The sequence below is a fragment of the Phaseolus vulgaris genome, chromosome 8 (assembly GCF_051622355.1).
Source record: "Phaseolus vulgaris cultivar YP4 chromosome 8, ASM5162235v1, whole genome shotgun sequence".
Taxonomy (NCBI): domain Eukaryota; kingdom Viridiplantae; phylum Streptophyta; class Magnoliopsida; order Fabales; family Fabaceae; genus Phaseolus; species Phaseolus vulgaris.
Window position 1 is genome coordinate 10,376,707 of NC_143505.1, and position 22,900 is coordinate 10,399,606.

Here is a 22,900-nt window from a genome sequence, read left to right on the forward strand (position 1 = left end):
TTTTATGTTATAATTATATGTTTTTAAAATAATCCAAAAACATAAATGTTATAAAAAAAATGCTATCCATGTTAGCAATATTTTTTATAGGAAAATTCTAAATGCTATTAAATTAAATTATCCTTCACAAGAATAATTGTCGATAATAATTGTAGAAGAATTTCGTTGGAAATCAGAGGACTGTTTTATTGTTATGAATACTAATACTTTAGAAGTAAATTTTGATAGAACTTCTATGCAATATGATATTTAGTTTACTTTTCTAAAGTTTACACAATTTGCTTACTTGTGCACTTGAAATTTATATATAAAAAAGAAAAAAGTTTTATTCACACTGTACATAGTGATTAACACTATTCAACAATCCATCATAATAATATTATAACATTTTAGATTAAAATATTAATTTATCTGTTTGTTAAATATATGTTTTTACTGTTTATAGTGTCAAATATGAGGGTCTAATAAAAAATCACCAAACACTGTTAAAAATTTAATCAAGGTGACATGGAACATAATTAAAAAAAAAATCTTAATCTATTGAGAGCAATAATTTTTTATTTATTTATATCCATTGGTATTTTGAATGATCAATTTATTAAAAAAAACCTTTCAAATAACTAACATAAAAGTCACAGTGTGATTTTTAACAATAAAATTTTTTTACATAGACAATGTATGTATTATTAATAATTTTCCATTCTGCAAAACAGTAAATTTATAATACCTCTTATTATTATTAGATTATAGCTTATTAATTTTAGGATTAATAACTTATTTCCTAAGAACTTTTCAGGTATGCTAATTCTTCTTTTTCTGTTTTATTTGTTAAGTTCAGTTTTTTTAGAAAACATTTATTTGTTAAGAATTAGGTTTTCTTTAAAAACATTTGACAAACCAACAATACTTTTGACAATTCATAAAACAAAATCATTTGACAACTTTGTTTTAATATAGTAGTGAATGTTAACAGTCAATTCTAAAAATAGAATAAATATATTTAAAATATTAATATAATTAGTTGTTAATCGGTTGTTTTATCTTAATTGGTAATGCATGATTAGATCTTGTAATAAACTAAATCCAACACGTCACTTGTTCATCTGGTTTACGAATAAGATATTGGGTTACGAATATTGAGAGGGTATGATAGTAATTTACTATAAAAAGTCACCAAATTGTTCTTGGTTGTTGAAGAGGAAATGCTCATTTTGGTCCCTGTGTCTTTCTCATCATATTGCAAAATATTGTCTTAATAACGTTGTCCAGCCAAATTCCTTCTGGGGTTGTCTTGTTTCTGCAATTCTGTGATAATGGACAATGAACCCTCTTCGGGTTCACTCGAAAGATTCAAGCTTTACGATGAGCTGGAACTGCTCGAGTTTCAGGACAAGTTCGTGATCAAATCACGTCTATCCCCCAACCAGGGCTTCCTGATTAACCGTATCGATGGCAACATCAATTTACTTGATGATGGTAATCTTCTTTTCTGAGCTTCAGTTTCTTCACTTAGTGGTTGGTTGCTTAGAAAAATGCAGGAAATGTCTATGAAGTTTACAGCTTGTTGATCAGAGAAAATAAGTTTGAAAGTTCAGTTATTTTGAAAGTGGAAACCTTTTTGAGGGTGCTTGGAATTTTATGAATATATTGTTTAATTGTGGATATGGTGTTTATTTAGTGTGTTGGTGGATGTTAGTTTGGTTGGTTGTCATTGTGGAAAAGGGGGAAGATCGTGCCATGTGTAGTGTTATATGTTGAGTATAAACATTTGCACATTTATGAATCAGTTATTGTCAAATGTTACTGTTTCTACCTTCTCTGGTTTGGTTGGATCTTTGTTGTTTATTTAGTTTCAGCTCCATGTATGCTAGATTGCAAATTATGAAAAGAGTATTTGAAATTGATCATTTTGTTGCAATTATTTCTGTTCTGATTTTTTAATTTTTTTTGCAGGTGACACACTTTCTGGAAGTCCATTGAGGAAATCTACAATTTATGGTGTGGTGGGAACCATAAGATTGGTTGTAGGTAGATATGCTTGTACACTTTTATCTTGAGTTCGTATATAATGAAACTGTTCCAGAAGCCTGCGACCCAATGTTCTTGGCCACAAATTTTACCGTGCAATGGCACTACTGTATATGTCTTGCAAAACATGGTTATTTTGAATTGGAGAACATTTTTTGTCCTTTACCGTGTTGAATTTTTATGTATACTTGCATTTGCATTTGTTGTCACATTGATTCATTTGTCCTTTGCATGTGAAGATCCTCTAGATTGGATGGTATTAACATCTAAACCTAGTCCTGTTCCTTCTGATGATCTTTGTTTGGTTGAGATGTTTGTTGGCCAGGGAAGAAATAAATCTAATCCTGTTTGCACATCAATATTTGTACATAGGAATGCTTTTTTGGTAAAAGAGGCCGTTCGTTCATACAATTGTTATTCTTTCACCTTTCTTTTTAAGCATGCATGTCTAATATGTTACCTTCTTCATGAGTAAATCATGTTCATTGATCTGCTTTGGAGTAAAAAAGTTGAGCAAGCAAAAAGAATTGAGATGAACTCTCAATTATTTTTTTCAGTAAACACTCAGTCTGACAACATAACTTCCTTTATACTCAATTAGGCTCAATGTTTTGTGCATGGACATAGGAACTTATGCTGTTGTAATAACCTCTCGGAAGGAAGTTGGAAGTTTCCTTGGTTTTCCAGTATATCGCTTGATGTCCATGAGAGTACTTGCATGTAATGATGCTTTGAGGTATTCAACTGCCCAAGAAGTAAGGATTTATAAAGTCAGAAATCATTCATGCATTATTAAAATTCTGTAAATGTGATCCACATACATGATACATCTTTCGTATACTACCTTTCTGTAGAAAAAGGATGAGACTTACTTCGTGAACCTATTAAAAGTAGTGGAGTCAATGCCAGGCTTGTACTATTCATACGAAACAGATATTACATTAAAGTAAGAATCACTAACTTATTGCTGGTTTATTATCATCGTAGGGATTATTTGGGCAAATATGTATAGAAGTGCTTCTAGAAAAAATACAATAAGTTTCTTCGTAAGCTAAAATAAGGTTTTTGCACAAGTTAAAAATTATATTTTAGATAAGTTATATGAGAACTTCTACAAATTAGTTTATGGGAAACTTATTTAGTTTTTTCTCTTATTTCTCTTTCCTATAAGGGTTTTTGGAGAAGTTTGTGACCCTAAGTCATATCTTATTCATATCATACCAAGGCTGAAATTTTCATAAAATGTAATTTATCATGTCCACCAGCTTGCAGAGAAGAAGCAAGTTAGTAGATGGGTGGACAAGTAAGCCAATCTGGAAGCAGGTTAGTTGACATATTTCTTGATCTTCTGGGAATAATTGTAATCAAATCCATTGTTAAGTGGTTTGAAATTTACTTCTTCATATGATATCTCCATAAAGTGAGGCTTTCCTCTCCAACATTCTGATAATTCATAATCGAATAGTTTTTTATGCATTTAATAGAGCTAGTAATAGTAGGGTGGTTTGTTGAATAAGTCTTACAAAAAGGTTGAGAAGAATAATGATGTTGATGGAAGGAGGAGTTGGGTTTGCCTGGGTTGACTTTCTTTTTATGATTTAAAGGACATGATGGGGAAGAAGGTTTAGAAGGAGAGTGATTACCTTCATACCTCTTTATTTCCAAGGTTGGAAAGTTCTTAGATGAGAGGACTTCTTGTGTTCCCCCCTTCTTTGAAGTTGGAGCTCCACCTTTGTGGCTTGGTGAACTAGGTTTCGAAGGTGTGGTGGTAGTCATAAAGTTCCACCACATCTTGAATATCCCTATTCAGGCCATGGATGAACCTTGTCGTGGCTGCCTCCATCATTGACTCCTCAATTTGGCTTTCATTGATTCCTCAATTTTGGCTTTCATTAGGATGAGCTCCATTTCTTTGTAGTACTCTTCCACGCTTCTTGACCCTTGGGGAGTCGACATGTTATATCATGCTTTTGTTGGACCATTTCTCCGATGCATTTAATTGTAGAATAGGAAAGATCAAATAAAGGCATCTTGATCTCATTGGTACTGTTTAATGCAATACTTGAACTATGTAAGAAAATAAAGAATTATTTTATTGATATCAATTACACTAATTACATTCTCATTATCTCTATTTGCAATAACAAAAACCTTTAAAAAAAGGAAATAAAAATATGCTGAAATAAATAGGAAGATTCTGAAGATATTTTTTTCCTAAATACTATGGAGATATTGAGAATATTTTTTATCCTGATCATCTGCTATTTACAACAAAAATTATTAGTAGAAACTTGATGAAAGTTTTAGGTTCTGATTTTCTACTCGTATTTCAGGCTGATCCTCGATTTGTCTGGAACAAACATCTTTTCGAAGAGCTTATTGAGCATAAGGTTAGATTATTTGGCAGTTCTTCCTATATATGATGAAGTAAAAGTACTTTTAGTTTCACTAGTAAAAGGAAATATTTTGTTTATGAAGAAAAAGGGTTTGAAGTTTTAATGAACTTCCCTTTTTTCATTCTTAGCATGATCATTAGGTAGTCTCCTTAACAACTATCTTTTTTATGGCAGCTTGACAGATTCATCGTGCCCATAGTGCAAGGGAATATCCTGAAGTTTAAATTGCCTCTGCTTCCATTCCTCTCCCTCCCCCATTTCTCTTTATGTGTGTGTGTGTCCGCATTCTGTCATTGCCAATAATATGATAAAATGTAGGCATTTGTTTGGTTTAAGAAGCCAGCTATGTTCCCCCTTAACTGGGCTTAAGCTTCCAAAGAGCACAGCTAAAGCTAAAAGATTCAAATGCTATCGTAACATTATTTTCAAGGAGATGTACACGGCGTCTAGGTACAATGTCCAAAAAAGCTTATTATAATGAGATTATTATGTTTTTAGAAAAAACTCATTATAATGTTGATGTAGGAACAAGAATGTGGAGAAGAGGAGCTAACTTTGAAGGTGACACTGCTAATTTTATTGAAACCGAACAGTTGCTTGAAACTGAAGAATTCAAGTTCTCATTTTTGCAGGTATTATTATACATGTTGCTTTAACTAGCATGTTGTGAGTGTTTCTGAAAATTTGTACTATTGTCAAACATGCTGAAGGACTTTGAATGCTGTATTTTCATGAAGTTTCAAATTTTTGAATATAGATAATAAGTAATATAATGTGCAGAATGTATAGATTCACTATTTTATTTGCTTTACAAATATAGTTTTGTGTATTTGGAGATTTTAAAATTTTCTTAGTTTCGAGTAGGGATAATGATTTCATACTTCCTCTAGGTATCGTTAGCCAATGGAATTAAATATCAACCAATAACTGTAATTTAACAGTGCTTTTGTATTCATACCAATAGAAGTATGTGTATTTACATATAGCAACCAGTTCTGAAGCTGTTATAGTGGAAAGCAGAATGAATGCTATTATAATTATTAAAATACAAACTAAATAATTTATACTGCACATATAAATACTCTGAAAAAATCATGATAAATAATAAGCCACAGTTTACACACAATCGCCATTAATCTTGGAGCAACAAGAACATAATGAATTAAAAAATGAATGATGATGAAATTGGTAGAAAAAGAACATAACAAAATAGATAAAAATTAGCATAAAGTGAACTAGGAAGTCTAAAGGATGAAGGAAGACAGAAACACAGGAAAAAAGATGGTCTTGGAACTGAGGTTAAAATACAGGTAACATAGAAAATGGGAGATTAACAATTTGCCCAAATATTTCTAAACAATGTTGTTTCGGGGGCACAATGAGTTTTTGAACCCTATCATGTTAGCACTGCAGTAGGACGTGAAAATTTGCTATTTTTGGCTGCAATGGCTACTGAAAACCTCTCCATCCCAGGGATGCTCCACTTTTCTCACACACACAAACAAATATCAATATTTTTAGTCTCCCAATTTGTGATTTGTACTCCAATTGATTGTTTCACAGGCTCGAGGTTCAATTCCTATTCTTTGGGAGCAGATCGTTGATCTAAGCTATAAACCACACCTTAGGGTTATTAGTCATGAGGAAACAGTATACTTTTACCCTCTCAATTCTGCTTGCTATTTAACAGTTTTATCATGAGACTTAAATTAATAAATGTTTCTTTTTGTTTTTCCCCTTCCACTCCTACTCCAGCCCAAGATTGTGGAGCGTCATTTCCATGATCTTATGCAAAGATACGGAGAGATTGTAGCACTTGATCTTACTGATAAAGTATGGCTTCATTCTTCTCTCTTTCTACTTAAACCAATAAATTGATTTTTAAGATTTGTTGCCAGTCGAAAGATTTTTTTCTCTCTTTCCAGTAACCCTTTTCTCTGCTCTGCTCCAAATTTTTAAGTTTGGCTGAGTTTGGTTATGTCCTTACGGATATTAATAATCATCAGCCAGTTATCATATCCAATATTCCCTTTTTAAGTGCTTGTTACTTTTTGTGTATTATGTTGAGTAAATTCATTTTAATTTTCCTGTTGTAGCATGGTGAAGAAGGTCAACTAAGTGCAGCATATGCTGCTGAAATGCAAAAGCAGCAACACGCGGGGTGATAATTTAAACATAATTTTTTTCTGCATATACTTGTTTTATATCCATGAAATTATGAAGTTTGCTTTGACTGTATTAAAACTGTTTCATTGTTCTTGAGTGTTCTCTGTCCTAGTTTCCTTTCTCTTTTAAGGTTATATTTTTACGTAATGAATTAATGCAGATATGTTGCTTTTGATTTTCATCACTATTGTGGGAGCTCAAACTTTGATAATCTGAAAATCCTCTTTGATGAAATCTCAGAGGATTTTGAAAAACAAAGGTAATGGAAAAAAAAATAAAGTTTTATATATTCAATAGCTAGTTGCCACAATCCAGGTATACTGGCAAATCTATAATTCAGGTTTTTAATTATTGCTATTTCAGCTGAGCAGATACTTCTTGATAGATAGACAAGGAAATGTATTAGAGGAGCAAAGAGGACTTTTCAGAGCAAACTGTATTGATTCCCTTGATCGAACAAATGTTACTCAGGTTTGTTGATAGGAATTAGTGAATGCTAAGACTTGTTCTTTTCTTAATCCATTTCTGATATGATTATCCTTATGTTATTTGTAGTGTTATCTGGCCCAGAAATCATTAAATCTTCAGTTGCAGAGGATTGGAGTGCTGACTTCCTCTGAGTGCATTTCAATGTTCGAAGAGGAATATGGAAAATTTAGAATATGTAAGGAGTTTCCAGAATAGTTCTTGCATTCTCTGTATATCATTGCCCTACTTATTTGACCTCTATATACTTTAGTGTGGGCAGAGCAAGGTGATGAGATAAGCCTTGAGTATGCTGGGACTCATGCCCTAAAAGGCGACTTAGTTAGGTATGGAACTTTTGGTTCTGAAAGTCCTGTGTTGCTATGTTTCCCTTCTGTGGTACTGATACATTCTGCAAATAATGTGCAGATATGGGAAACAAACAATAACTGGAATGATTAAAGATGGACTGAGCGCGCTTTCCCGATATTACTTGAATAACTTCCATGATGGAATTCGGCAGGCAATCTTCATTTTTGTGCATTATTCTTAGAGGGCATTCAATCTTAGAAAGTCTTTAGTAAGTTCCATATCTTTTGCAGGATGCCTTGGATCTGATAAGCGGTCACTATAGTGTCAGCAGAAACGTTCCTTCTCCTTTCCAGTCAAATAACTTTGAACCTCTAACGGTGAGTAGTTTCAGGTCCTCATCTTTCTATTTCTACCAACTCCCCGTCCTGCAAAGCAAACAAGACAACCTTGACCTGGTTGAAAAGAAACATAGTTGCCCTTATTCATCAAATAATCCTATTTGGCTTCAGTTGAGACCTTGTCATCTAGGATGTCAATGATCTCGCCTAGCACCCAAATGGTAGAAGGATGGAATAATGTAGAAGTTGTTTCAGTTTTTGGAGATCATGTTTTGGCTTATATGGATTGTGATAGAGATTGATCCATGTAGCTGTTTCTGCCTAGATGACAAGGCATGTGTGGTGCTTTTGTACGATTGGCATAAATGAGATGATCATCTTCCCTTGGCGCAGTTATGTTATGATTTGATGACAAAACAGATTGTTTCATTATACATTCTTGTGTACTAATTAATTTTGGAAAGAATACACACTGCTAAATTCTTGTCAAGCCATTTCAGCACATGTAAATTTAAATTCGTTTTATGGACAGATAATTGCATCACACTTCATTGACATGTTTTATGGAAAACTGTATACATGCAGTATCTCCCTGTTGCATCAGCTTTGATAATTGGAGGTTTGACAGCAACAACCTTCACTTTACAGCAAGGTATACAATTGTGTTTCTTGCATCTGAATAAAGAGATGTTTTAGTTTCCTTTTCTTCTTTTTTTCTCATTTTCCTATTTTTTATGTTTATTTTATAGCTGGCCGAAATCCAAACCACTATGTTTCTTCTGTACTCTGTGCTGGAATAACTGCTGGTGTTATGGCAATTGTCAAAGCTAATGGAAGACATCTCTGCTCAAGACCACGTTTGTGTGGTCTCCTGTGATATAATTCAAAAGTAAATATTTGTGTAGTCTCGTTCCAGAGATTGTACATATAATGCTTATGTTGTTCAATATTTCGTTTTCAGACATGTTTGTGAAAATAAAGGGTTAGACAAGTCTTAGGTTGGCAAAAACGAAAAACAAAATTATTGTTTCTCAAAAGTTGTAAGATTCAAAAGGGTGTGATGAACATTAGTATCTACTTTCAAAACCAAGTAGTCCATACTAATTATCAAATGGTATGGATGAGCCGTGAATGAGTTTGGCTACTAGTATAAAATTTAATAGATTATCTTTCTGTGAATAAATTTTAATGATAACTAATATAAATGTGATGTATTACACAATATCTTATATTGTTTGAGTTTCCTAATCTGTATTCTATGAAACTAAAATTGTGCCAAATCTTCTAATACTTTGTACTCCTTAATCATTAACTGATAAATCTAGTATGCATTAAAGTAGTAATCACACAAAGTATGTACATAAAAGTTAATTATATTAATTTCAAATTGGTTCAAATAAACTTGGTTTGTGTAATCAACTTCCAATGTGTTATTTTATCAAAAAGGAAACTTGTGATTTCACTAATGTTTGAAAATCCACGTATAGAATTAATTCAATCTAAAATAATGTAGAGCATGTATAATATTATTACACATTATTTGTTATATATTTGACCATTGTTTCTTTGTTTAAATCTTGGAGAACAAGTAAGGAAGTGCAACCTCTTATACTTAATGGTGGACATAAAATAAGAGGCTATATTAATCAACATCGATACAAAGATTAATGATTATGTTGTCAATGATAAAGAGATTTTATCAATAAAGATTATACCAACCAATAGTTAAATTCTTGATGATTTACATATAGGTCAAAACTTTTAAGTATTCATCAACCAAGTTTACACGGGCTTTGATGTAAAGCTCAAAGTTGTTGAAACGACAATCCAAAGCTCAAATCCAAAGCTCAAAGTTTTGTTGAACATGGACTTTGATGTCTTCAAATTCAAGAAGATTGCTTGAAGACTTTGTTGTTGTTTGTTTGTGTGAGTTTTGTGTAGTTTGAATTTATAAATCCACTCATAGATATGATCCAATGTTGCTTGATTCAAGTTCTTTTGAAAAAAGATATGTTTTCTAAAGGAAGTGAAAAATCAACCTGTTGAATTGTCGTTTCAACCGGTTGTTTTACACTCAGTATTTTTGAAAAGAATTTGAAAAAGCTTGAAAATTGGTTGACCTTGCTGTCAAGCCAATTCAACTAACTGTTTCGTGTTTTCAATCAGTTGATTTTGAAAATCCTTAACAAAATTCAGTTAGACTAATTTTATCTATTATGTTTGTTTTAAAATTGATTTGGTTTTTCTATTAAATGTTTTTAACAACTAATTGGAGTATATATAATCTGTTTTACGCTCCTGGTTGTTACTAATTCATGAGAATACTTTAAATCAAGTTTTTCCAAAATTGCTTAAAGCTTTGGATTCTTTCTAAGAGTGGAATAGGATTGCATTATACTTCTACTATTCAATATGTGATTGTACCAGGTGTTATCATTACTTTTCTCTCTTGACTATTGTATTTCTGTAAGAACTGTTGTTGTGCAGATCCAGAGACTGTTCTGTGAATTTTGGTGTTGTTTTCTAAAGGTGATGTGTGTTCTTGAAGGGTTCAAGATCACCACTTTGGTGTGTGTTGTGTAATCAATATGTTTGATTGCTTAGTGGAATACTCAGAGATTTTCTAGGGACTGGATGTAACTCTTGGATAAGAGTGAACCAGTATAAATTTCATGTGTGAATCTTTCTATCTCTTATCTCTTTAAATCTGTTTTTGCTTAAATTTTATAACTGTTGATATAAATAACCGGTTGTTTCACAAAAACAACCGGTTGATTTTCTGCTGTTAAGTGAAAAACTATTTTTTAAATCAGCTGAACAAATTTCTAATTGATTGTTTCTCAAAGGCTTTCAATCCACCTTCAATATTTACGAAAATATTTCATAAACAATTCACCCCCCTCTTGTTTAAGGCCTCTAATTCTAACAAAAACGATCTATTCTTTTGTGGAAAAGTGTTAAAATATGTATTCTTCACTTTGTGAAGTAACTCACCCATGAGATTACTAGCCATATTCTCCTTTAAGAGTTACTCTTGTTATCCATCAAATGTTTATTGTAAGAGGTGACAACTAATGAATACTCGAGTTTTCAGTCTTAGCAGGAGATTGAGAAATATGACCGAGTGATTCCTTTGAAAAATTTCGTAAAGGAGAATTGGTTGTAACCTAATAATTGTGGGTAAACTAATATAAATTGCTTGCTACATTGGTCTTGCATATACACTAGTATGAGTTATTTAGTATGGAAAAAAACAAAAGTATACAAGATATGTTTCACATATTCCATATAGTCATCAATGGACTCTGATAGTTGAAAGAAATATTGATAACACTTAAAACTGAAAATATGATAAAAAGAGCTTAAGAGATTGATTATCTCTTAGTTGATCTTTTCTATTTATAGAAGAGAATTATGTCAGGAATACCAAGAGCTACAATAAGAAATACCAAGAGGTAAAAGAAAAAGCTATATCTAGGTAATTAATGTTAATAAGCTAAACAACCTTTTAGGAGACTACTTAACCTATATAAACAAGATAAGTTATATAACCAATATAAATTATTTTAACACCCTCTTAAGTTGTAGCATAAAAATTGTACATGCCAAGCTTGAAACATATAAATAGAATCTAAAAATCTCTTATAGATTTTGTTAATACATGCACTAGTTGATCATTGGATCCAACAAACTCAACACAAGGTTCTTTGGACAACATGTTCTCTCAAATGAAATGAAAGTCAAGTTCTATCATTTGTCCTATATTCAACTTTAACACTAGATTGGGAAACCACATTTTGTTTCTTGCTTTTTCAAGAAATAATGTTGTCTCCAATGAGAATACAATACCTTGTAGTGGAACGTTTATCCATTGGAGACCCTTAACGTCACAATACCCAAAATTTTGGGTATTTCCTTTATTTTCATACAACAAACTTTGCCCTAGAGCCTTTTTGAGCTATCTTAAAATGTGGATCATAACATTCCAATGATAAATGCAAAGATTTTGCATAAACTGACTAACAACACCAACTGCAAAAGATAAATTAGGTCTAGTAATGGTGAAACAAAAAAGGTTCCCAATAAGTCTTCTATATTTCTCCGAGTTAGAAAGACCTTGATCTGCCATTAATTTTTTTATTTGGGTCCATAAGATTATCCATTGGTCTACACTCAATCATGATTGTTTCATCCAAGATATCTAAATCATATTACCCTTAAGAAACTACAATGTCTTCCTTTGGTCAAGCTACTTCAATGCCTAGAAAGTATGTAAGACTTCCAAGGTCTTAGATCTGAGAGTTATTGTATAAGTGTTCCTTTAGTTGTGAAATTCTAGTAGCATCGATTTTTGTAGTAACTATGTCATCAACATACACAATGAAGTACACACATTATCCAAGAGAGGTATAATGATAGAAAAAACTGAATGATCTGCCTCATTGCATTTAAATCTAAAAGTTTGAACAATGTGACTGAATTTTCCAAACCAAGCATGAGGAGATTGTTTGGGCCATAAAAAGATCGATGTAACTTATAAACTAAATCATACTCTCTCTAAGCAATAGAACCAAGAAATTACTCCATGTAAATCTCCTATTTTATATCTCCTTTCTAGATCACCATGAAGCAAACATTTTTTATATCTAATTAATGGAAAAGCCAATGACGTATAACTGACATGACAAAGAAGATATGCATAGTAGTCATTTTTTCTATGGGAGAAAACATATCTCACCATAATCAAGGCCATAGATTTGAGCATATCATTTGTCCACCAGTCTAGCTTTGAGGTGATCAACTTCACTGTTTGGCCCAACTTAAATGGCATAAACCTAATGAAAACCAATAACCTTCTGTCTAGGTGGAAGATGAACTATGTCTTGAGTACCATTATGTTCAAGAGCCTGCATTTCAACAATCATGGCTTGCCACCATCCAGGATGATCAAGTAGTAATGAAAGATGCAATGGAGATAAAGAACAATAGGAAAGGGACAAACAATCATAGCTTAGAAAAATGTAAATAGGAAGAAGATTGCGTGTAGACTGAGTACCAAGAGATGTAGTGATGTGAGTTGATTTTAGAATTGCACATTTTTATGGGTTGCACTTTCTTTATGGTTTTTTCATTTTTATTTTAAGTAGAATATGGTGAAAAACCTAAAGAAGATTCTTACTAGACACGAACTTAACCAAGTGGTTAATTGTGAAAGTTCACTTCTAGAGGACAAAGAGAAAACACAATTATATGGTGTTGATGATGAATAGGTGCAGAATTAAAGGGCATATAAGGGAAAGAAATAAGATGGAAACTTAATAGAAAAAGATGAACACAAGAACATAAAGGAATGGAAAAATAAAAAGATGAAGCTTAGGATGATGAAGGTGTGGTCACGCCACTTAGAAGGGGAGGAGACTCCAAGATGAGTGGTGAAAAGTCGTCATTTGAAGTGTAAATCACTCAAGATAAGACCCAAATTCTAGGAGATTCATCTCACTAAACACTCTAACAGAGTTCCTCTTCTTAATTCAAATTCAAGTGTAAAAATACATGAGGCAAGACACGCTTTATATAGGAAAGAGTAACTTGGGGAGCAAGAGTGAGAGGGGTAGGGGTGTCATTTGTGAGAAACCTTCTAGAAGGTGCAGATCTCATGAAAGGTGGGTGTTGCATAATCAAGAGAATTATGCTGTAATTAAGTACAGATTCCATTTTATATTTATTAGGACAGATTTGTTAGTGATTTGATTTGTTAGTCTTTCATTACCTATTATTTCTTTCCTTAATTAGGTTGTAAAACAGTCTATAAATAGAGATTCTAATCACATTTGTAATACACATCAGAAATACATTTCATCTATTTTTTTCTATTCCTTTCAACTTGATATCAGAGCTCTTGATATGGGAGACGCTGTTTCTGCAATTTTTTGGCAGCCTTCGTTGATGCAATTACTTTTCTGGGCAACCTTCATTGCTGCAATTACTTCTCTGGGCAACCTTCATTGCTGCAATTACTTTTCTAGGCAACCTTCATTGCTTGCTGCAAATACTACCATTGCCGACCGTCGACTACCACCGACCTCCGACGCCGACCTCAACCTCTGACGCCGACCTCCGTAGTCGACCTTGACGACGACCTTTGTTGTTGACCGACGTTGCAGACCTCCGATGCCGACCTCTACCTCCGCTGCCAACCGACGTAGTCGACCTCGACGCCGACCTTCGCTACCGACCGACGTTGATAGACATGCCGACCTCTGATGCCGACCTTCGCTGCCGACTGACGTTGACCGTTGCTGACGCCGACCTTCGTTGTTGACCTCCGCCGACGTTGACCGCTGCTGCCAGAATTTTTTTTTCCAACATTTTTTTCCAAACAGAATCACCACCAGTTTTGTAGTATTTCGGTCAACTCTTACCAATGTCGACTAACAACACAACCTCTCTTAGCTCCACTGATTTGCTGATGTTGCAAAGCAGTTATCGTCTCGATGGAAACAACTACCTGCAATGGGCCCAGTTGGTTCGTGCTACTCTCAAAGGAAAGAAGAAATTGAGTCACCTAGAAGGGAACCCTCCGGCCAAAATTGATTCGAAATATGAAGACTGAGACGATGAAGACTCTCTTATCATGACCTAGTTATGGAATTCTATGACGCCAGAGATTAGCCGAAATTGTATGTTCTTCTCCACTGCTAAGGAGATTTGGGAAAACCTTTGTCAAACATACTCTATGAAAAAAGGATATTGCAGCATGGTACGAGATAGAAAACAAGATCTTTCATACCAGCCAAGGGAGCCTTTCAGTAACAAACTACTATGGTATGTTGAATGGTTTATGGATCGAATTAGATCAATATCAAAATTTGAAGATGAAGTGCACAGATGACTCTATTGCACTAGCACAATTTCTTGAAAGGGTACGCATATTTAAATTTCTTTCTGGATTAAATCTTGAATTTGATCCAATTAGGATTCAGATTTTGGGAAAGGAAAATTTCCCTTCTCTCTCAGAGGTTTTTCACATTGTACGAGGGGAAGAAACTCGGAGGTTAGTAATGTTGGATGGGGGCAACTCCGTTGATAGTTCAGCTCTAAGTACTAACTACTCTGTTGATAGTTTAGCTATGGCGACTGGCAAGGGCCCTATAAAAGGTTCATTTCCTTCATTTGGAAAGCCTCCCACAAAGGCTAATCGTGAAGATCGTTGGTGCAGTTATTGTAAAAAGACAGGTCATACTAAGGAAAGGTGCTTCAAACTTCATGGAAAGGAGAAGGTCTTGGAACGTACTGGAGGATTCAAAGGTACCATACAAAGGCATGCTAATCAAGCATCATCTGACTCTGAAAGTACGACCTTACCTTTTCCTTAAATAGCAGAGGAGGTCCCCTCACTCAGCAAAGAAGAGTTGGAATGTTTACGAGCTCTCATGAACTCTCTTAGTAAGACTAGCTCTTGTTCTTTAACCATGAGTGGTAAGAGTTCTAATTTCTTATCCTTTAATGCTTCTGGTACTGAGAATATCTGGATTATAAACTCTGGTGCTACTGATCATGTGACACCTTATTCCTCTTATTTTTCATCCTACAATGCCTTATCTTATAACCAACATATTACTGTAGCTAATGGTTCCAATACCCCCATTACTAGTCGTGGTAATATCCACCTTCAACATTCCTTCCCTTTAAAAAATGTGTTTCATGTTCCCAACCTATCTAATAACCTCTTGTCTATTCATAAGATTACCCAAGATTTAAATTGTGCAGTGACATTTTTTTCCTTCCCATTGTGTTTTTCAGGATCTTGCCACGGGGAAGACAATTGGACTTGCTAAAGAGCAGGGCGGGTTATATTACTTACAATAGGAAGAAACTAAAAAATGTGCTAAACTATAGGCACACACTTCTAGTCTTCAGCAAGGCACTAAATCTTGGTCATCTTCTCAAATATGGCTTCAACACAGACATCTTGGACATCCTCCTTTTAGTACCCTAAAATCCTTATTTCCTGTTTTATTTACAAAATTATCGGTTGAGTCTTTTCATTGTGATGTTTGTCAGTTTGCTAAACACCATAGAACAACTTTTCCTTCGAATAATAATAGAAGTTCAAAACCTTTTGATCTTATTCATTCTGATGTATGAGGACCTTCATCTATTCCTAATATCTCGGGTGCAAAATGGTTTGTTTCATTTATTGATGATTGTACTCGCGTTACCTGGATATTCCTCATGAAAGATAAGTCTGAAGTTTTTCACTTGTTTGTAAATTTTTACAAAATGGTTCAAACACAATTTGAAAGTCCAATTAAGAGATTACGTTCTGATAATGGAAGAGAATATGTGAACCAAAACCTTTCAAAGTTTCTTCAGGAAAATGGAGTTGTTCATGAATTAACCTGTGTGGAGACTCCTCAACAAAATGGGGTTTATGAAAGAAAAAATCGCCATCTCCTTGAGGTAACTAGAGATTTACTTTTCCAAATGTCTGTTCCAAAATCTTATTGGGGGAAGCCGTCCTGACTGCCACTTATTTGATTAATAGATTACCCTCTCGGGTTCTAGAGGGTGTTACTCCTATTCAACTTATGACCACATTCTATCCTTTTATTCCCATGTTAACTAGTCTTCAGAGTCGTGTCTTTGGTTGTCCAGCTTTTGTCCATGTTCATAGTCCGTATCGAGGTAAGTTAGATCCTCGTGCCATCAAATGTGTCTTCATTGGTTATGCCCCCAACAAAAAGGGGTACAAATGTTATCATCCTCAAAGTCGTAAAGTTTATATTTCCAAAGATGTCACCTTCCATGAAACAGAGTCTTTCTTTCCTAGTTCTCAGCTTCAGGGGGAGAGTATTCAAGAAACTGAGGACCTTGAGTTGCCACCTTTTCCTTTGTTGCAGGATTTCGTTCTTAGGGAGAATGACAAAGACCCTATGCCAACATCATTACCAGAGAAGAATAATGAGGATAGATATTTTGGGAAACAATACCAACGAAGGCAACAAGAACCCGTCCTGATCGAACAACAACTTCAATTGTCTAAACCGAAGGTAAGAACTCATACCTATGAGACTTTTGAGGACACTTTAAATGAAACTAACCTAGATGATTTACCTATTGCCTTGAGAAAAGAAAAAAGATCTTGTGCCAAATATCCTATATCTCAATTTGTGTCTACAGAAAAACTTTCTCTGCAGCACCAGAGTTTTCTTTCAGCTATTGATTCTATTAGAATCCCTACATCAGTACAAGAAGCCTTAAAGGATGAGAATTGGGTTCGAGCCATGAATGAAGAAATGAAGGCATTAGAAAACAATGAGACTTGGGAGATTGTAGAGAGACCAAAGGATAAGAAGGCAGTGGGTTGTCGGTGGATATACACAGTGAAGTATCAGTCTAATGGCACGTTGGATCGATATAAAACAAGGATGGTTGCAAAAGGGTACACTCAAACCTGTGGGATCGATTATGAGGAAACTTTTGCTCCAGTAGCAAAAATGAATACAGTCAGAATTATTCTCTCCTTGGCATCGCACTTTAATTTGGAGATGCATCAGTTTGATGTTAAGAAAGCCTTCTTGCATGGAAGCTTGGAGGAAGAAGTATACATGGAGATTCCACTGGGTTATGGTAATGTTAATGAAGAAAATAAGGTGTGCAGACTTAAGAAGGCCTTGTATGGTCTTAAACAATCACCTCGTGCTTGGTTTGGAAGGTTTACTCAAGCTATGGTATCTTTGGGGTACCAACAAAGCCAAGGTGACCATACTCTGTTTATAAAACATTCTCAGAATGGTAAACTCACTCTACTTTTGGTCTATGTAGATGATATGATTATTACAGGTGATAATGAGATTGAAAAACAAAATTTGAAGGAGAGACTATCTGCTCAATTTGAGATGAAGGATCTTGGGAAGCTGAAGTACTTTCTTGGGATAGAGGTTGCTTACTCAAGACAGGGCATCTTTATTTCTCAAAGGAAATACATCCTTGATCTTCTCAAAGAGACTGGTAAGTTGGGTTGTAAGCCCACTGGAGTGCCAATAGAGCAAAATCATAGGATTGGGAATGATGAGGAAAATCCAAAAGTGGAGAAGACACAATATCAAAGACTTGTGGGAAAACTCATTTATCTATCACACACTAGGCCAGACATAGCCTATGCAGTTAGTGTGGTTAGCCAATTTATGCATGATCCAAGGGAAAGACACTCACAGGAAGTAGATAGAATTCTTCAGTACTTATAAAGGCCTCTCCAGGAAAAGGATTGTTATTCAAAAAGGGGGAAAACTTATCCATGAAAGTATATACTGATGTTGACTATGCTGGATCGATTGTTGATAGGAGATCCACCACAGGCTACTGCATGTTCTTGGGTGGAAATCTGGTGACATGGAGGAGCAAGAAGCAAAATGTAGTTGCAAGATCAAGTGCAGAGGCAGAATTTAGAGTCATGGCTTAAGGGGTGTGTGAACTATTATGGGTGAAGATCATACTTGATGACCTTAAAATAAAATATGAAGCTCCTATGGGCTTGGCGTGTGATAATAAGTCCGCTATCAGTATTGCACACAATCCGATTCAACATGATCGAACGAAGCACGTAGAGATAGACCGACACTTTATTAAGGAGAAGTTGGATGATGGTCTTATAACCACTGAGTACATCCCGTCAAGACTACAATTGGCATATATGTTTACTAAAGGACTTCCCACAAAACAATTCGAAGATCTTACTTGCAAGCTGGGAATGATAGATATACATTCACCAACTTGAGGGGGAGTGTTGCATAATCAAGAGAATTATGTTGTAATTAAATGCAGATTCCATTTTATATTTATTAGGACAAATTTGTTAGTGATTTTATTTTATTTGATTTGTATAGCTTTAAACAACCATTATAATTGTCTTTCATTACCTATTATTTCTTTCCTTAATTAGGTTGTAAAACAGTCTATAAATAGAGACTGTAATCACATTTTTAATACACATCAGAAATACATTTCATCTATTTCTTTCTATTCCTTTCAACTATGGGCTTGGCACAAGCCTAATTTACTAAGCACACCCTACTCTTGTTTATTCTTCTATTTGGAACCTCCAAAAAGAGCCAAAATTATTTACATAAACTTGTCTTGTAAAAAGACTAGAAGAAAGAATATTTGATGTTCTGGCCTATGTCATTTCTTCTTTTGTTGAGGTCCTTCTGATGTTGGTGGGGCCTGGTCTTGTATGCTCAAATGACTGACCTAATTTTGAAGTGTTTGTTGTGTCCTTCGTCATCTGCCTATCGAGGTGGTTTGTATTATGTAGTATGGAAACACGATGGTGAGGACTCAACATATGGTATTGGACCAACCATTTGAGTCTGTTGTTGGGAGGTGATAAGAGGAAGTGATGGTAGAGGTGAACTAAACTAGTGAGAGAAATTTGAATTATTGGGAGATGTTGGAACAATGTTAGGAGTAGGATACACAAAGGGATTAACTAAAGTCATAAGCAAGATCTGTTAGACAAAGTTAACATCTTATGCAGAGGAAGAGAAGAAAGTAGTTTCTTCAAAAAAAAGGTAACACTTGCATATATGTAATAGTTTTTAGTGTCAGGTGAATAACAATGATACCCTTTTGAAGACCAGAATATCCTAAAAAGACACATATGATAGTTCAGGCTAAGAGTTTATCCAAGCCTATAAACACATCATGTTCAACACACACAACCAAAGACTAGATGAGAAATATGAAACATAGGTTCATTCGGAAACACTATGGAATATGAAACTTTTTGTCCAAATAAGAAGAGGACATTCTACTAATAAGATAATAGGAAATAAGAATAGCAACACCCCAGTGATGGTAAGGTACACTGGCACCAAACAACAATGTACGAGTAGTTTCAACTAAGTATTTATTTTTCTCATTGTTACATCATTTTGTTAATGTGTATAAGGACATATGATCTGACGTAAAATTCTATGTGAAAGAGTAAAAAGACCAAAAGAAAAGTATACCTAGGCATTATCACTCCTTAAATTCTTGATCGCTTGACGAAATTTGTTTTTAATTTAATTAAACACAAAGATATTCAAAACTTCAAAACAATCTTTCATCAAGTAAACCTAAGTACAATGAGAACATTCATCAATAAAAGTGATAAAATAAAAAAACCCAAGAGACTCGGCATGGACCCCAAATGTCAAAATAAATTATAAAAAAAATAAGGTTGCTTCTTGTTTTAGTTTTCTCAAAAAAGAAAACCTAATATGTTTTTCTAACTGACATGACTCACATTCTAACACTTGGAGTTTGCTAAGTTTGGAAACCATCCTTTTTAATTTTGATAAATGTGGATGACCCACATGTAGAAGCTTGGGAGAAGAGGATGCTAAACAAGACATTGACGGTCTAGTGCCTAGATAGCTGAGTCCCTAAGATTTATATCTTTCATCAATTAGTCGACATGTTCTACATAGTATAACAAAACAATTTAAATATTTATTAATTGACTTGAGGAAATTAGGTTAAAAGTACAATAAGGGAAAAAGAACATGTTTTAAGTTCAAAGATGGAGAAAGAGATATTTGACCAATTCCATGAGAAGTGACTTTGGATCCATTAGCTAAAGTAATAATAACATGGATAATTTTAGCATTAGAAATGGAAAAAAAAATAAGGAAGCATTAACAAAAAATATAATTTCTAGCAACTAAGTCAATTATTCATGGACTTTGACATTTCAAGGTTTGAGAGATGCAAGCTTCCGAAAAACCAGTGAAAGACTGTACTTGGCTAACAGACTTCAAACTGGGATATTCTTGATACTCTATCAAAAAATGTGGTTTCACCTTATTAGATTGAAATGTGGTTGTTGTCTTGTTATGAAAATCATGTAAGGAGAAACATTTATTTTGAGTTTGTTCAATTATCCTACAAAAGAAGCATTGAGAAAGGGAAGACATATTGAAAGAAGAATCCACCAATAATCATAATTATAGCAAAAAAATAAGGTCTAGATCAACACCCAAATCAACAAGTTAGCACACTAATCAACATGACCTTCACTGCAACGAATGGAGATGTCGCATGTGGCATGGCGAAGAAGTAAGGGACGTGATCAGGTGGGTTGGACGTTGCACAACAAGATGCACTACATTCGGTGGTAGTCAGAGAAAAAGGATGAAAACGACGATAACGAACGATGACTAATGGTGACAAAACGCATTGTATTCACTATATCTCAATGAAAAGAACTAAGTGTTCCTCGAATCAAAACAATGACTAAGGAGAAATAGTGGCAACGAAGGATGATGGTGTGGTAGTGGAAACTGCAAAATTAGCATAGCGGATCGACTCACACTCTGATACATTGAAAATATGATAAAAAAAAAACATGAGAGGTTGATTATCTCTTTGCTAATCTTTGTTATTTATAGAAGAAAATTATATCAAGAATACAAAGAGGTACAAGAAAAGGTTATATCTTGGTAATTAATTCTAATAAGCAAAACAACATTTTAGGGAAGACTACTTAACCAATTTAAACAAGTTAAGTTATATAACCAAGAAAAATTATTCTAACAATAACTATAATGTTCTCGAAAAAATCCTAAGAACTCTTTTCCGCAATGAAGATCTTAACAAACAGCCTACGAGCTTCCACTAGTGCAAAAACGCTTATTTATGACAGCTAATATATATCGTTTCACTATCAAATGATGTCTATCAAAATGTGGTGGCATTTTTTAAATTAAAACGGGTAGATAAACAACGATTCTAATCCAACAACTGTTGTTTATTTAAATCACAAATTTAAATAGACAGTAGTTCCTCTTACAACCGCTATATATACCCTCGTTATTACCCTAATTCGAAGCCCCGCGCCACTTACGCTTTTGTTCTCTATGTTTTCTTTCTTCTTGTTTGTGCTCTCTCAGTAACTCTTTTGAATGTTCTCTTCACTCATTGCCTTTGTAAGTTCTTCCTAACCCATTGCTTATTATTCTTCCATTCTTCCTATTGGTTCATTGTTTAAGGTTCTTGTTCATTGCTCCACCACCATGCTCTGCTTTCCCTTCACCGCTGTCGTCGTTGCCTTTGAAAGTTCTTCCTACCTTCATTGCTTATTTTTCCAATTCTATTCTCATCTTATTTTTCCTCCATTCTTCCATTGGTTCATTGCTCATTCTTCCATTGGTTCAGTTTTTAAGGTTCATGTTCATTGTTCCATCATTGCTCTGTTTGCCCCCTACCGTTGTTGTCGCTGCCCTCTATCACCGCCGCTTCCATCACCTTGAGATTGATAGACAAGGATTTCGAAATCGTTGTCTAATTGCTAAAAGAATTGTTGTCTTTGACCTTTTTTGCACTAATGTTCCAAGAATCTTGACAAGTTTTCCTTGGAAGAACTCAAAAGTCTTGAAAGTGCTTCAACAAGATGCGCAGAGAAACAAAGCTAAATATCTAGTCCACAGTAAATCATATGAAAAGAACATCATCTAAGAATCTAGAAGTTTTAGACGATTCCTTAGATGACAATGACAATTTTTCTTTCCTTACGCATAATGTCAAAAAGATGCTAAAAAAGCATGGTAGATTTAGAAAAGGGTGAAGATACACCCAAAGGAATCTAAGGAGAAAAAGGAGAAAGCCATCTACTATGATTGCAAGAGAATAGGACATTTCAAATCATAATGTCTAGATCAAGATGGAAAAAAAGTGAAAGATCTTCAATAAAAGGAGCTTTATGTCGATAGAAGAAGATCATGACTTCTCTGAATTTGAGGATGAGAGAAAGGAAGAAGTTCATGGTTTGTTTCATGGAAACCACAATATCTTATCAACATTCTAGGGACTTTGATGATAAGGTAAACTTTAATGGTATTCATTCCATTACTCAAGCATATTATGAAGTTATTTTCAATACTTCAAAAAGACTAATGCTTTGAAATATCTTCAAAGGGATTTAAAAAAATGTATTTAAATATCTTGAGCTTTTAAAAACTAAACTTGAAACAATAGACAATCCTCTCAATGAAAACCTTAACCTCTTAGAAAAAAAAATGAAAAACTACGTAAAGAGATCACGAATATGAAACAAGGACTTAAGACTCAAAGCACTAACTAAAACAGTTCATTAAAGAAAGTTCTACCCAAATCTTATAGGTGAGAAGTCTCTTAATCTTCTTATAAGAA

At 34.1% G+C, this 22,900-nt stretch overlaps 1 protein-coding gene across 1 annotated transcript; it reads left to right on the forward strand.

Annotated features, from left to right (window-relative positions):
• The first annotated feature begins 1,142 nt into the window (after nucleotides 1-1,142).
• SAC8 (SAC domain-containing protein 8) lies at nucleotides 1,143-8,888 on the forward strand. Its single transcript, XM_068628533.2, has 20 exons — nucleotides 1,143-1,476; nucleotides 1,954-2,028; nucleotides 2,656-2,783; nucleotides 2,883-2,974; nucleotides 3,294-3,351; nucleotides 4,362-4,418; nucleotides 4,599-4,642; nucleotides 4,804-4,874; nucleotides 4,950-5,056; nucleotides 5,988-6,074; nucleotides 6,180-6,257; nucleotides 6,521-6,585; nucleotides 6,751-6,849; nucleotides 6,962-7,061; nucleotides 7,146-7,254; nucleotides 7,330-7,402; nucleotides 7,485-7,578; nucleotides 7,658-7,744; nucleotides 8,291-8,357; nucleotides 8,455-8,888. The coding sequence occupies exons 1-20, from the start codon at nucleotides 1,314-1,316 to the stop codon at nucleotides 8,580-8,582; spliced, it is 1,782 nt and encodes a 593-aa protein (XP_068484634.1). The 5' UTR covers nucleotides 1,143-1,313; the 3' UTR covers nucleotides 8,583-8,888.
• Nucleotides 8,889-22,900: the final 14,012 nt, after the last annotated feature.

What these genes read in the sequence shown, in the direction of transcription:
- SAC8 (XM_068628533.2), top strand. Translation starts at nt 1,314, where the DNA reads ATGGACAATGAACCCTCTTCGGGTTCACTCGAAAGATTCAAGCTTTAC. An exon ending in AACCATAAGATTGGTTGTAG is followed by an intron (nt 2,029 to 2,655) that starts GTAGATATGCTT and finishes GCATGGACATAG; the next exon opens with GAACTTATGCTGTTGTAATA. An exon ending in GGTATTCAACTGCCCAAGAA is followed by an intron (nt 2,784 to 2,882) that starts GTAAGGATTTAT and finishes ACCTTTCTGTAG; the next exon opens with AAAAAGGATGAGACTTACTT.